The 16,334-nt window shown below is 39.2% G+C and overlaps 1 protein-coding gene across 1 annotated transcript in view; it reads left to right on the top strand.

The window, feature by feature from the left end:
* Positions 1-14,854, top strand: part of SHCBP1 (SHC SH2-domain binding protein 1) — a 34,947-nt gene extending 20,093 nt beyond the window's left edge. The window contains exons 7-13 of the mRNA XM_006872560.1: positions 53-221; positions 519-639; positions 3,472-3,603; positions 4,552-4,670; positions 10,818-10,904; positions 11,289-11,430; positions 14,349-14,854. Coding sequence (XP_006872622.1) covers positions 53-221; positions 519-639; positions 3,472-3,603; positions 4,552-4,670; positions 10,818-10,904; positions 11,289-11,430; positions 14,349-14,674 — 1,096 coding nt within the window. The 3' untranslated portion in view covers positions 14,675-14,854. The remainder of the gene's footprint in view (positions 1-52; positions 222-518; positions 640-3,471; positions 3,604-4,551; positions 4,671-10,817; positions 10,905-11,288; positions 11,431-14,348) is intronic.
* The last annotated feature ends 1,480 nt before the right edge of the window (positions 14,855-16,334 follow it).

Here is a 16,334-nt window from a genome sequence, read left to right as displayed (position 1 = left end):
CCCCCCCCCAGCTGTTTTCTGAAAACTGATACATCTGTTTGATTTCTTTAAGATATGTGTTTGGTTACCAAAAGAATTCTAATATCCAAGCAAAGGGTGTCCGTGTGAGTGGTCAGAAGGTCACCCATGTGGTCTCTTCCACCATGATGACTGGTCTGCTGCAGTCCTTGCTTAGGGACAAGCTTTGTCAGGACTCTTGTAAGGAAGAAATAGAAATTCAGGTAAAAGGGGAGTTTCTCAATCCCAGTGGGTTTCCCCCTCTGATTCACAAAGGTTTTCCTGAATTCTATTAAAAGTTTGCAGGAACTTCCCGTGGTGGTTTCCTGTCAAATGAGAAATAGTGGGAGTGTTGTCTTGTGGCAGCAGTAGTCATGTACCAAGCATGCACCATCAAAGCAGACAATTTAATAATAGTCAGTTTTTACTCCATTTTCAAAGTGAGACCCGAAGGCATGTGGACTCATATTTGGGTTGCTTTTGGGAAGTGTATACTGTAATATGTTATTGTTATTTTCTAGTTCCATAATGATCCGTTGTCTGCTATCAATGCCTGCTATGAAGGCGACACGGTCATTGTTTGCCCTGGTCATTACGTGGTCCATGGTACATTCTCCATTGCTGACTCCATTGAGTTGGAAGGTGAGTATGGAAGGTCACACAACCACACTCATGCATGATATGCTTAAGAAAACAGTGAATTACTGATCTCGTGGCAGCTTCAAGAATATAATTTTAACACATCTGATTTCAAATGAATTGCCATGAAAATTGAGCAACTTGACTTATGGTTTATTGTAACATGTATTGTGTGGGAAAGCATCAACATAAAGCAAAAGCACAATTCAGAAGTGTACTTTCCAGATTATATTTGTTTATAGAAAGAAAATCTCATTTCTAGAAGTAAAAATATCCCAGCAATGTTTTTATTATTTTAATATTCTTGTTTAATAGTTTGGAACTTCTTATTTCATGTATAAGGAGGCTTCAAAAGTTCTTGGAAAAATTCTGTTGTCTTTTCATTAACTGATTGAAGCCTCCTTGTATGTTGTGGGTATATAGTACATGGTTTTTGCATTTAGCTTTTTTGATAATACAAATTTTTAAATTTAAATTTAGTTACAGGCAGCCCCAGATTATGGACGAGTTCCATTACTAAATCTTTAAGCAGAATTTGTACATAAGTTGCAACAGCCAGGTTCATATCTAACATCAGTCAAATGTTTGTCTTAGTATATTGTATATAATATTCCTTGGTTGTTGTTGTTGCTGTTGTTAAGTGCTGTTGAGTTGGTTCTGACTCATAGTGACCCAATATAGTGTTTCCAAGGAGCGACTGGTGTGTTTGAACTGCCAACCTTGCAGTCCTGCGCTTATCCTACAGTGCCACAATGTATGTCGTATAGTTGCTAAATTATGCATAAAAATTTCAAAGAAATACTTCCAATACACTAAAACATCTTCAGCATACTAGCACAGTAATAATAATACTGTTTGTTATTATGAACCATTGTATGCACCTCAGTGTCTTAATATAATAGGCTTTATGGGAGTTGGCTCACTACAGGTTGTCTGTAAGTTGAATATTTGTAACCTGGGGACTGCCTGTATTTTTCCTAGCATATAATCAAGTACATTTAGCTTAAAATTGATACAAAAGAAACATTATCTTAATTCTTTAAAAGCTTGTGGAATGTTGCAAAGTCTATACTTTGTGTCTTGGCCAAAGTGTTATTTTAGAGAAAATTAATGTTGAAAGATTCTATTAAAGATAACTTTTTAGTAGTTGTAATTTTATTATACATTTAGAGGGACTCCTAAATTTAGGTTACTTTATAATCGTTTGTCTTGGTCCTTTATATTTCCATAATGTGTCAAATTTAGATGCACCTGTTCAACTATTTACCAAAACTGTTTCAAGTTAGCAATAAAACTTGTAATGCAAGAAATCGTATATCTTATTAGATCTTGTGCAGCTGTTCACAAACTGCTTAAGCTACATTCTTTATCTTGATCTTGTCAAAACTTCTTAATGGAAGCAAGGCTGGGAGTTTAATTTCCTGCTGTTCACTAGTACATCACCCCAGCCCTTCTTTGTTTTATGTGTGTAATTCTTGTTCTTTCTCCTCTCCAATATTTGATTTATATAGATGTGTGTGTATAAATAACACATCTGCAGGATAAAACACTGCAGTAAAATCACTTGATTTTTGGCATAGTGAAAATAACATTGGTTTTAGAGATTGTGTGGTGGAGAAGTTCTTTTTGGATTGGTGAGGAAATGATAATGTAATCGGCACAGTGTCATAAATAACCATTCAGAATTCTGATAGTTACAGTGTAAAAATAGCTGTAAATTTACCAACAGAGGACATTTCTGAGAATTTAGGGAGTCAGATAGTATCTCTACTAGTGTGAATACATGGAGTAGTTGGTGATAATTAAGACTGGAGCTTATCTGAGGATGAGCGACAGCTACAGAGACCTATACTGAGCAGCCACCTGCTCTGCAGGCTATCGACATCACAGAGAAGTACAATGTAGAGTAATTGGTTCAAGTAATAACGTCAGTTTTTCTCATTATGGTAGTTCGTTGTTGGTTTTTTTGTCCTGGAGATGTGTGATTGTGGAAAACAATTTACTCTTAGCCATCCAGAGTCCACTATGGGAGCACTCTGGTGTAGGACTTTCTCCTGCATTCTCTAGTGTCCCCAGGTCTGGTCTGTGCTCTTCAAGTGCAGATCTCCTCAGTGACTTTTCTGGTTTCTGTTGCCTGATAAAATCAGGCCAGTTCTCTAGTTTTCTGATCCTGCTGACACTGGTAGTTTGAATTTACAGAGATCCAGTGAATTCTGTTGATTAACAAGGGAGGCTGCTTCGGCTCTGTAGAATAAGCAATAGATTAGGTCAATTTGGACTGCAAGGTGGTTCAAACCCACCAGCCGCTCCCTGGAAGGGTCGTTATGAGTCGGAATCCAACAGTACTTAACAACAATAAAAAACCTGTTTAAGTCAAATTGTCAGATTTTAAAGTGACTCACTCGACAAGAATTAGATCATCTTGAGAAATGCGTAGGCTTTTTGAAAGTTTAGTTTATATTATTCTCACAGTATCTTGGAGCTTGAAAAAAAAAACTTAGAAGGATTGAATGTGGAAAGCCTTTTGACTCAGCTGTCAGCATTTGGCTTGTTTATTTATTGTTTCATTGAAGTTCTGTAAATGAATTTAATGCTGAGCTTGTCCAGGATGGCTCACAGAATAGGCTCCCTGATAGAGGACAAATTGGGGAACTGTTATTGTTAAAAATTGAATATCATGGTTTAACTTAATCGAGATAGATGGAGAGATAATTAAGATATTGTCTACACGCTACTGTAATCTCAAATATCATGTGGAACCATTTGAACAAAAGAAATCTGTTTTTCTGTTTAGACATTTCCCCTTACCCATCTTGGTTTTGCTCTCTTCCATAGGATATGGTCTACCAGATGATATTGTGATAGAAAAGAGGGGCAAAGGAGACACTTTTGTGGATTGTACAGGAGCAGATATTAAAATCTCAAACATAAAATTTGTTCAGCATGGTGCTGTAGAAGGAATCTTAAGTAAGTATCAAAACACTTGGTATGTTATTTATCCCAGGTTTTGAAGAAAAACTGCTTTTCTTGAGAGATACGCCTTAATGGAACACTCCTCTTGAGTGTATGGAAGGTGGGTTTACACTAATAATGTAACAAGGTAGGAAGCTTTCACCAAAGTGAAAAAGATTTCAATTTCTTTTTCAAAATTTGTTAGTTTAATATTGACTTCTGTGCGATGAGTTTTATCCCTCAAAAATCTCCCAGTATTATGATTTGTGTTCTTTGTGCTGGATTTAGCACTAGCTTCAACCTAGCCCTGGTGGCGCTAAACATCAGGTTGGCAATTCAAACTCACTAACTGCTCCACGGGAGACAGATGAGGCTTACTGTGTAAATAAAGATGTACAGCCTTGGAAACCCTTTACACGGTTGCTGTGAGTTGGAATCTACTCGATGGCAGTGATTTCGGTTTGGTTTTCAACCTATTTTTGCCCACGTTATTCTAATACTCATTTTCTAGGATCTGTATCCCCTCTCCTCCCATCCAAGGTTCCCAACAAATTTGCTCTCTCATACTTTTGTCTTAATTAAAAGTGCTTTTAAACTGGATCTTGCATTTCTGAGGTCAAGTCTTTTTTTTTTTGCTTAAGGAATGTTGCTTTTAGATTTTAGAAAATAACTCAGAATAATCGTTTTTCATATTGTGAATTTATAATTCAGATGATAACGTGTGAAAACGAAGGGAAAATACTTCGACCTTACCTAATGTTAGCTCGGAGTTCTGGTACAGCTCTGTAGGATAAACACTGGCAGTTCAAATCACCCCAGCCATTCCTCGGAAATCCCAGGCAGGTTCGCTGTGAGTCGGAACCAACTGGACAGCACTTAACAACAAAAATAGCTCAAGGCTATTTCTAGCACTGGAAAAGACGTAGTACTTTCTAAAGCAGTAGTTGTATGTGCTTATCCTAGGCATTCACCGTGGCAAGACTGTATTGGAAAACTGTGTACTGCAATGTGAAACTACCGGAGTCACCGTCCGAACATCAGCAGAGTTATTAATGAAGAACTCAGATTTATATGGCGCCAAGGTAGGAGGAGCTCCTAGCCTTTTGGTGAGGTAGTTTGGGTTTATGTTCTAAACAAATGAATAAAACATGGGGCCAAGATGTAAATGCATGTCCCTGTTCTTCAAAGAAGTTCAGACACTTGGGTATGCTCAGACAGTCAAACTCAATTATGCAGGGCTATTTCTATTTAGCATTTACAAAACAGGTTCGGAAGAAAAAGAATTGTAACTTTTGAGACTTTAAAACCCTTAAGATCTTAACTTTATAAACAAGTGTGTAGTAATTGAAACTTTATTATTATTATTTTTAAATAAAATCTTCTTGTTTTGAGATAATTATAGATTCACATGCATTTGTAAGCAGTAATATGCAGAGATCACATGTGTCCCCTTTATCATTTTCCCTCAATAGTAACTTGTTGTAAAACCATCGTCCAATATTACAGCGGGATACTGACAATGCTCCAGTCCAAGGTCGAGAAGGTGACAGTCACCACAAGGATTCCTACCTCTTTCCCCCTGTTCCTTCTTAACTGCTGGCAAACACCAGTCTGTTTTCTTTTTCCGTTTTGTCCTTTCAAGACTATGATATAAATGGATTATTATATAAATGGTATATAACCTTTGGGTTATTAACTATTTTTTTTAACTTTTTATTGTAAATTGAGTGCAGGTTTACAGACAAGATCATCAGCTTTACATTTACTAAATCAGACACTTTGTTTCATCTCAGGGATTGCGATCCCCTCCCTGCAACCACAGTTACCCCGCTTCCTCCCTGTGGGTCCTATTGCCATTCCATCCACCTTCCCAACCCTTCTCAACTTGGTCCTTAGGTAAATGGTGCCCTTTTGATTTTGAATGATTGACCATTCCGTGGTGAGCATGCCATGCTAGTGTTATTGTCTGCTCCCTCCCAAATAAACCTATCGCTTCTTGGATGAAAAGTGAGCCACCAGGGTGAGTTCCTTTCCAAACCTTCAGGGTAGTGGAGGGCCAGACTCTCAGGTTCCTCTAGTTTCTTTCTGACCAGTAAACCTCGTCTTTTTTTTTTTTTAATTAAATAAGTTTGAGTTTTGCTCCACATTTTCTCCCACTCTGTCCAAGACCTTATAATGTGATCCCTTTCAGGACAGTTGGTACTGGTAGCCAGGCATAGTCTAGTTCTTCTAGTCTCAGAATCATGGAGACTGATGTTCACATGTTCCATTAGCCCACTGGGGAGTCCTGATGTGGCACTGTGGGTTAATGCGCTGGATTGCAAGGTCATTTAGAACTGCAAGGACTGTGGTTCAAACTCACCAGCTGCTCCTTAGAAACTCTATACAGGGTCGCTCTGAGTCGGAACCGACTCGATGGCACTTAACAACAATTGGAGTAATTGATTCCAAGCAGCTTCAACTCTTATCACTCTTGGTTTCGCTACGGAGAACCCGTAGCTGTGCCTTAGGCGGCTTCTCGTGGGTTTTCAAGATTCCAGATGCTACTTTCCCAAGCAGGATGGAATCTTTGTGGACTATGTTATGCTAATTAACCATGGAGTCCCCTGAGACTATGGTCTTTAGACCCCCCCCCCCCCAGCCCATCAACTCTTTGCCTTAAGATGTTTGATAATATCTGGGAAGTTTTCATCATTTTTCCTACTGTAAGCTTCATCACATTCATAGTTGTGTTTGTATGAAAGGTAAATACTCATGTACAAATATCCCCTTTCAGACACTTATTTTTTTGTGGGGTGTATACACACACACACACACACACACACACACACACACACGTCACTCTTCCTCCTTTACCCATTCAGCTTGTGTCACAGTCCATGTATCTACACACAGAACACTATTATTCCAATCATTATTTACCTGTATCCCTTTTACCTTCCGCACACCTCCCTGTGTCTATACCTGTCTTCATTCTTCTGCCACTCTCCCTCTTTTGGTATATTGCCCTTCCCATCCCCTGAGCTAATATGTCTAGCCTCCAGCCAGTGAATTACTCTTCCTTCTCTCCCACCCCTGGTAACTATCAAAAAATGTTTCTTTTAGTATGGAAACCTTTTTTTTTAAGCGGGATAAGCTTTCTTAATTCAGTGTAATTCTCTGGAGAATCATCTAAATATTGTGCTGAGTAATACTTCCTAGTACGGATGTACCACAATTTAATATTCACCTGTTGAAGGACAGCTGGCTTGTTGTCAGTTTTTTGACTATTAAGAATAAAGATGTTAACACGTGTGTACAGGGTTTTTTGTGAACATAAGTTTCCTTCCTCTGGGATAACTGCCCATGAGTGCATGTGGTATTCTCCAGAGAGACTGGATCATGTTATCTTGTTGTCAGCAGTGTAAGAGTGATCCAGTTTCTTTGTATCCTGGCCAGCATCTTTTATCTTAGCTATTTGTATTTCTTCTTTGGTATAGTATCTCTTCGAGTCTTTTGCCCAGTTTTTGTTTTGTTATTGTTGAATTGTAGGAATTCTTTATCAGATATATGGTTTTCAAAAGTTTTCTCCCACTCTGAGGATTATCTCTTTGCTTTGTTGATAAAGGCCTTTGATGAGCAAGTTTTAAATTTTGATGAAGATCAGTGATCTATTTTGTCTTTTGTTGCTTACACGTTTTAGTCCTATCTAAAAAGCCAGTGTTAAAAACTAGCTTCCAAAGCATAACCCCTGTGTTTTCTTCTAAGAGTTTTGTAGTTTTAGTTTTTGCATTTAGATCCTTGATCCATTCTTAGTTCATTTTTATATGTGGTGTGTAATGTATGGGTCAATTTTTTCTTTTGCTTATGAAACGCCCATTTCCCCCACAACATTTATTAAAGAGACTATTTGTTCCCCTATTGGATAGACTTAACACCCTTGTCAAAAGTCAAGTTTCTATAGATGTATATGTTTATTTCTGAAATCTCTATTCCATTGGTCTGTATGTCTGTCATTATAACAGAACCTGGCTGTTTTGATTATTATAGCTTTATTATATGTTTTGTGATCAGGAAGTGTGTCCTCCAACTGTGCTTGGGCTACTCAGGGCCTCTTGTTGTTGTTATGTGCTGTGGAGTCGGTTCCGACTCATAGCGACCCTGTACAGGGTTTCCGAGGAGTGGCTAGTGATCTTGAATTGACGACCTTGCGGATCAAACTGACATTGCAGTCCAGCGCATTAACCCACATCGCTACACCAGGTCATCTTAATACTAAATTTTCTGATCCATGAACATGTCTTTCCATTTATTTAAGTCTTCTTTAATTTGTTTCAGTAATGTTTTAAAGTTTTCAGTATACAGATCTTTCACTTTATTACATTTACTTATAGGTATTTTATTCTTTTAGCTGCTATTGTAGATAGAATTGTTTTCTTAATTTCCATTTATGATTGCTCATTGTTAATGTATGGATACATGACTAATTTGTGTCTGTTGACCTTGTACTTTGCCGCTTTACTGAATTCACTTGTTAGCTCTAGTAGAATCTCTGGGGTCCACTACATGATATGATCATGGTGTCAGTGAACTGGGATAACTTTCCTTCTTCCTTCCTGATGGGTTTACGTTTTTGTTTTTCCTTGCATAATTGCTTTGACTGGAACTTCCAGTAGAATGCTGAATAGCAGTGCTGAGAGTGGGCTAACTTCAAAGAATGGATTAGGAAGTGTTATGATTTTTTGGAAAATGTTTTTTTGAGAAGAATTGGAATCACTTCTATAAACATTTGGTAGAGTTCCCTAGTGAAGCCATATGATGCAGGACTTGTCTTTTATTGGAATGTTTATGATTAATGATTCAGTCTCTGTACTTTTTATGGATTTATTAAGACCTCTATTTCTACTTGAGTCAGAGTAGGAAGTTTAAGTTTTTCTAGGAATGTATTCATTTTATCTAGCTTATGGTAGCGTAGTGGTTACGAATCGGGCTGCGAACCTCAAGGTCGGCAGTTCGAAACTACCAGCTGCTCTGCGGGAGAGCAATGAGGCTTTCTGCTCCCGTAAAGATTTACAGCCTCGGAAACCCTCTACAGGGTCGCTATGAGTTAGAACCGACTCCATGGCACATAACAACAACAACAGCATGTAGTTTGTGGTATACAATTGTCCATAATCTCTTATGATCCTTTTTTTGTTTCTGTTGTAGTGTCCCAGTTTTATTTCTGATTTTAGATATTTTACATTTCCTCTCATTTTTACTTTGTCAGTCTTGTTGTTGTTGCTAAGCTGTCTGGTCGGTTCACACTCATAGCAACGCTGCATAGGGTTTCCGAGGAGCAGCTGGTGAGTTTGAACCAGCAGCCTTGAAGTTCAAACCGACCTTGTGGTCCAGTGCATTATCCCACAGCGCCACACCAAAAACTAACTTCTTGTTTCATGAATTTTAAAATTTATTCTCTATTTTATTTAAATCCACTCTGGTCTTTGCTATTTCCGTCCTTCAGATGCTTTGGGTTTGCTTTATTCTAGGTTCTCAAGTTTTCAGTTAGGTTATTGATTTGTGCACTCTCTTAATGCAGGTGTTTGGAGGTATCAATTTCTCTCTGAACACTGCTTTTGCGGCATCCCATAAATTTTGAAATGTTAATACTTTCATGTTCATTTGACTCAAGTATTTGCTAATTTTTCTTTCATCTTCCTTGATCCATTGGTTGTTTAATAAAAGTGTTTTCTTTAATCTCTGCATTTTGTGTATTTTTAAATTTTCTTTCTTGTTTTACTTCCTAAGTAAATTCCTTTGTCATCAGAGAAAATACTTTGTAAGATTTCAGTCATTGTAAATTTATTGAGACTTTCTTTGTGATCTAACGTGTAGACTATCCTAGAGAATGTTCCAGATGCATTGGTGAGAAATGTGTATTGTACTATTGTCAGGTGGAGTGGTCTACTTGGCCTATGGTGTCATGCAGGGCCTCTGATTCCTCATTGATCTTTTTTCTCGATGTTCTCCCCATTATTGAAAGTAGTGCAATGAAGTCTCAAACCCACCAGTGGCTTTGAGAGCTCTTTTTTGTCTCTTGTAACAAATTTTGATTAGAGTCCTTTTGGTCTTATATTAAAAGTTCCACCTCAGGTCTTTCATTTCTGTTTGCTAGGTGGCTACTTGCTGGAATTGTTCTCCTTTAAAATTTTAAATTATTTCTTAAATTTTAATGATTTCTAGTGATTTCATATTTCATTTAGCTATTCTGTTGTGTGGCACTGTGGGTTAATGCACTGGACTGCAAGGTCACTTTGAACTTCAAAGTCGGCAGTTCAAGCTCACCAGCCACTTCTTGGAAAGCTTATACAGACAGGGTTGCTGTGAGTCGGTACCTACTTGACGACACTTAACAACAACACCCTGTTGTATATGTGTTTTCTTGTGGAATACTCCCATTCCTAAAAACCACTCTACATACATATGCTAGATGGTGTCAGAAATGGCTAATAGCAATTCTTCATTTATAAAATTGTGTATTATTCTCCAAATGATTTCTTATATGTAGAAGTTTGGTTGAATCCCTTTCACTTCCCAATGTGCCTAGCATAGCATCAGGAATGAATTATTCTGATCACTGTTATTTTTTGTTGTCACCATATGGTGCTAAGGGACAGTGTGAGAGAATTGGGCTATGCATAAATCTTTCTGGTTACTGCACATAAACAGGACACTTGAGTTGGCTGCTAATTTGAACATGCATGTAATAAGTAGTGGAGGCCATTAGCTGTTTTACTCTTAGATGGGATTTTTGGGTTTGGGTTTGGTTGGTGTTTTTAAACTGGTGTTAACAACACAGGGTCTTGTTTCTATCCTCAGATAGCAATATTTTACTTGACTCACTTGCTCTTCTCCAACTAATTGAGTGTCTCTGAGAGAATGGTTATTTTGCATCTTTAACAAAATTGTTAAATGATTTTTTTTTGGTAGAACTGGAAAACTGATGTGTACAGAATGAAAAAAATGGGGTAGGAATTAAGTTTTGACTCTTGGCCAGTATGGGATGTATGTGTGTTTTGTTTTTGAAAGTGATGAATGGTAGACAACGAGCTAGAAATGGAACAAATGGAAATGTTGCTAAGAAGTTTCCAGTAATCCTCTCCCTGAGATGTTTATGTTTGCACTGTGTGCAACAAGTGATTGTGCTAAACCTCTTATCAGTCTGCTCCTAAAAGTTGGCTGTCGGTACCTCAAATTGTGACTTGTAGGGTGCTGGATTAGAAATCTATCCTGGGAGCAAGTGCAGCCTGAGTGACAACGGGATCCATCACTGCAAGGAAGGCATACTCATTAAGGTGAGCACCTGCTGGAAGTCCCTCTGTCTGAAAAATAGAACGGTTTCATCTAAGGAAAAAGAGGGGGTTTTTTTTTGTGTGTGTCTGTGTTGTTTTTTTTTAAATTCATGTTAGGTTTTGCTGTTTTTAAAATGGATCGATAGTATATAAATTTTGATAATAGTTGATGATAGGAAGTCTCTTGTGGGAATGCTTTCCTGCCTATATATCTATAGAGACAGCAGGAATGCTGTATCACTGAGAGCTTAGACTGTGCTAGGACATATTACTAAGCATAGCTTTTCTACTTATTTTTAGAATAGCCTGAAAAACAGTGAGGAGATTTTTAAAGCAGGCAGTGTTGAAAGTGACAGTTCCTTAAAACATTTGTTTTCAATGTCACAGGACTTCTTAGATGAGCATTATGACATTCCCAAAATAACCATGGTGAATAATGTCATACATAATAATGAAGGTTATGGCGTTGTCTTGGTGAAACCTACAATTTTCTCTGACCTGCAAGAAGATGCCCAAGATGAAACTGAAGGTACACTATATTTAGTAATCTTTTATATTTAAAAAAAGAGACCTAATTTACTTTATTTCGGCATTAAACTCTGATTAAAGCTCTGGTCTTTCTACCCCTCTGTATAAAAGGATTATTAGCTTATGTTTGGGCTTGCAGATCGAGAGGCTTGGTAGAGCTGGAAGATGAAATCTTGGAAGAAACTTCAAGGTCAACTAGTTCAACTGCTCGTGAAACACCATGATATTGTCGTGTTTCAGTCTTGCTGTTCCCAAAATCTGTAGCATAAGGCTGGGCATGAAGCGAAGGTGTCCTGCTGGCATTTGCTGTAGGTGTGGTGATCATGTGCTGCTGAGTCGATCCTGATCATAGGAACCCTAGGTGACAGGAGAGCTGCCCCACAGGGTTTCCTAGACTGTAATCTTTCTGGGAGCAGATCCCCAGCTCTTTTCTCCTGCAGAGTAGCTGCTGGGTTCAAACCACTGACTCTTTGTTGAGCATTTGAGTGCTTAGCCGTTGAGCCACCGGAAAAGAAAAGCATGTGGCAGTTTGGAGACTACACTTACTGGAGGGGACAGTGGCGTTTGCTTTGCTTTTCATTGGTGGAAGTAAATACTTCCCTGTCACCTGCCTTTCTTGGCGGAATGGCTGCAGTAACTCAGTGAGACATTTCTGAATATTAAGCCACGATCTAGACCGCTATTAAATGTTACATGGGTGGGCAGCGTCGGAGAGTAAGGAGTAGCTCACCTCGTCGTCAGGACTCCCTCCGGTTATTTCTCCCAGTTTTCCTCATCTCACAGTTCTGCAGTCAGAAGTCCATTCAAGTAGACTGGGTGCTCTGGGCAGGATCTCAAAGGGTGAAATCCGGGCTCTTGTCTAGAAGCTCTGGGGAAGAATCCACTGCCAAGCTCATTCATGTTGTTGGCAGAATCTGGTTCCTGAGGTCTCTGCTTTCTTACTGGCTACTGGCCTAGAACCAGTCTCAGTGTCTAGTGGACACTCAAGTCCTTGCCCTGTGGCCCTGCCCTCTCAGCAGTGGAAAACCTCCCACACCTGTAATCACTTGAATCTTTCCGACTTCTGTTTTCCTCATCTGCAACCATCTGCTTTAGATGGCCCAGGTGATCAGATTAGACTTACCTGAATATGTTGTTCCTAAGTGCCATCGAGTCGATTTCGACCCATAGCGACCCTTTATAGGGTTTCCTAGGAGCAGCTGGTGAGCTTGAACTGCCGACCTTGCAGTTCAAACGGCTTTGCAGTGTGGTGCATTAACCCGCCTTGCCACACCAGGACACCCACCTGAATATAGAAGGTGTTATTTGTGTAAAAATAACAGTAGAATTTTTTAAGGTGGGCTGATTAGTAATGTTGATTCCAAAACCAAACCCACCGCCAGTCTATTTGGAATCAACAACCCTCATTAGACAGTAGAACTGTTCCCTGGGTTCCGAGGTTGTTAGTCTCTATGGAAGTAGATTGCTTCATCTTTGGCACATGGAGTGGCAGGTGGGTTCAAACTGCTAACCTTTGGCTTAGCAGCCCACTGTGTAGCCCGCTATGTACAGCACCAGGGCTGCCGTAGCCTTGATTACATCTGTAAGACTTCTTTTGCCATTTGACAATCATGGGGGTAGCACCAGTGGGTGAGGATCAGAATTGAGCTTATTACAAGCCCTCTCTCTCATGCTATAGTAGCTGCTGGAGTTGCTGTAGGACATGTAGAATGTGCTGATTTAGTGCTCCATGTAGCCTAGCACAGTACTAACCCAACCCCACACTCAGTGCCCCTGAGTTACTCTTGAGACGAAATCTGTGCAGGAACACACAGTCTGATCTTTTTCCTGCAGAGCGGCCGCTGGGTTTGAACTGCCAACACCAAAGCTAGCAGCCCCATGCCTAATCGACAATGCCAGTAGGGTTTCTTAGCACCATACTTGTGTCGCTGAGTCAGTCTCAACTTACAGTGACCCTGTATAGGGTTTTTGAGAGTGGATGGTGCTGATAGTAGCTCTCCAGGAAATATCTGGTTAGTCAGTGAGATCCCAGGCTAAAACGGAGGATTTGGAAATTGGTAATTCTGTATGAGAGTAAAGACACCTTGGCAGGTAGAGCTCATTGAGAGTCTAGTGGTAAAGAGTTTTTAAGATCTAGTAAGATACCAGTGGGAAGCTTTGGCAGAAAAACCTTGAAAGCTCTAATTGTAGTTGTTAGGTGCCATCCATTAAGTTTCAGTTCATACAACAGTTCCAACTGTGCAACAGAACAGAACAGAACACTGCTTGCTCTGCGCCATCCTCACAGTTGTTACGTTTGTGCCCATTGCCGTACCAGTTGGTCAGTCCGTGTTGTTGAGGGTCTGCCTATGTTTTGCTGATCCTCTTCTTTACTAGGTATGATGACCTTTTCCAGGGTCTGGTCCCTCCTGATAACATACCCAAAGTACGGGAGGCCAAGTTTCACCATCCTCTCTTCTAAGGAGCATCCTGGCTGTACTTCTTCCAACATAGATTTGCTTCTTCTTGTGGCAGTCCATGGTATAATAAATACTCTGCTAGCACCGTAATTCAGAGGCCTCAATTCTTCTAAGGTCTTCCGTATTCATGGTTTAGCTGTCATACATATATAAGGCAATTGAAAAATCCATGGTTCTAATAGATTGTGAGGAGTTCTGGTGACACTGCTGGATAAGCCTCAGACTACTAACCACAAGGCTAGCAGTTGAAGCCCACTAGCTGCTCTGTGGGAGAAAGATGAGGCTGTCTGCCCCTGTGAAAACGTGCAGTCTCAGAGACCCCTTTATAGGGTTGCCATGAGGAGAAATGAAGTCCGTGACAGTAGGTTTTTTGTTTGTTTAGTAGCTTGTGTAATATATATCTATTTTAGTTGAGATAGCTTTGTAGTTAAATGCTGTTTTACTTTTTTTGTTTCTCCAGAAAATAAAGCACTTAAAATTCAGACAAGTGGAGAGGTAGATGCAGCCGAAAAACTTGATTTAGAAGAGCTGATTCAGTGTGCAACTGATAAAATGGAGCTTCATGCAAGGTCTGACTTTTCTGAGCCAGTCGAAGGCAATTGTGAAATTGTAAATGAACTAGTTGCTGCCTCCACGAAGAAAGGCCAGATGAAGAAGAAACGGTTGAGTGAACTGGGGATCACGGAAGCGGATGACAAGTTAATGTCACAGGAGATGTTTATTTCTATTGCGGGGAACCAGTTCAAGTGGAATGGGAAAGGGAGCTTTGGCACATTTCTCTTCTGACCACTAAAATGTGAATACCCAAATCGTGGATTTTGCACGTGCTGCCCTGAGATCACTGCTGCTTCACGTTTGCTTCGGAATTTGCTTCGTGTGTGTGGTTTAGATTTGCCGTATGCAGTTGGCTTTGAGTGTAATGTAGACTGATTTCTCTGCAGGTGTTGCACAGAAAACACCCCTCTTCACCACCCCCTACCCCCTTAACAAGGACGGTTATAACAACATATCAAATAGGAACTATCTGGAGATTTTTTATCAAGAAAGTCTTGCTTCCTACATGGTTCGCTCATTTCACCTGTTGGTAACTTTGTAGTGTTCATACTTTCACTGAGCTCTTCAAAGAGGAGCAAGGGCAGGGACACACGAGGAGAACACCCACATGTGATCCGTGTCAAGTGTGCGGTGTTCATCTCCTGCTTGTCTTTTCATACCAATTACAGGGAGTCTGATTTCCAGGCAGTATTTGCATAATACTTGTCTTAAAATAAAAACTTTTATGATTGGGAAGTTATCTGTCTAATCAGACTTATTATTCAGAATCTGAGTGGGATGCATTTTTATGTTAAGCTGTGCAGTCATTCAAACGGTAATAGATAGCATAGCAGGTTTGAAACAGAAATGAAATGTATTGTTCAGAGCCGGTGCATACAGAAAGCGTTTTCATTATTGCTGAATGTGAATGATTAAAAAGAAGGTGTTTTTCTTTCACCCTAATAGTATTCTGATCAAATTTCTTTCTTCCAGAGTCAAACATGATTACCTATACAACCTGGATTAGCTACATGTTCTTGATATCGTATTGTAAAACACAGCTTTTAAAAGTATTTATATTTAAAAAAGTATATGTGACAATAATATACCTACTGATTAAAATGATACTGATGAAATGTCAAGTTGAATGGAGTCTTGTAGCTCTTTCCAAGCCGTTGTTGGGCCCTAGGGTCAGGGTAGCATACATGACCCTGTAAAATCCACACACACTTAGATGCCTCTTACTAGTATTTCAGAAAGAGTAGTCAGTATTTTTCTTTGAAATGTGTTTGGGTCTCAAATTTGGATAAACAAGAACTTATTTGTCACGTGCTACTAAATGTAGAAAGATTTCTGTGAGGTTTACTGTTTGGCCATTTATTGCTTGGTAGTTTTTTTTTTTTTTTCTTTATTTTTTTAATCCTTCTGCAGAGGCTTAAAAAATAATGTTGATGAATTCTATATCAGCTTCAGCCAAAGACTGATTTAAAAACCATGTATGTGCTTGTCTATTTTTTTAATAAAATAGATTTTTCAGTTATTTCCACTTTTTCTTGGAGTGTAGGTTTTATATGCGTTCTTGTAACTATTAGGGTCCAAGGGATGATATGCTTAGGTAATTAAAGTTAATATTTTCTTTGCTCCTTTATACAGAACAGTAACTAGGGTTTCAGACCTCAGTTCTGCTTTAACTTAGTATAAATGTAAGCCTACATTAATGTTTTATGCAAGTGATCTGTTATTAGTGTGTAGGCTCATTAATGTGTTATTCTCTAAGTTACTTAGAATACATTGTGCCTCGGTCATGGAAAGAGTTAAGCATCTCAGACCACCTCATTTAGAAAACCCTAGAGGAATGGGTATTTGCCATTTGACAAGAAAACACTGACGTGTCTTGTGTTGCTCACGCTAC

The sequence above is a fragment of the Chrysochloris asiatica genome, unplaced genomic scaffold (genome assembly GCF_000296735.1).
Source record: "Chrysochloris asiatica unplaced genomic scaffold, ChrAsi1.0 scaffold00204, whole genome shotgun sequence".
NCBI classification, from domain to species: Eukaryota; Metazoa; Chordata; class Mammalia; order Afrosoricida; family Chrysochloridae; genus Chrysochloris; species Chrysochloris asiatica.
Note: the sequence above shows the minus strand (reverse complement) of the source record. Positions and strands in the feature narration are given on the sequence as shown.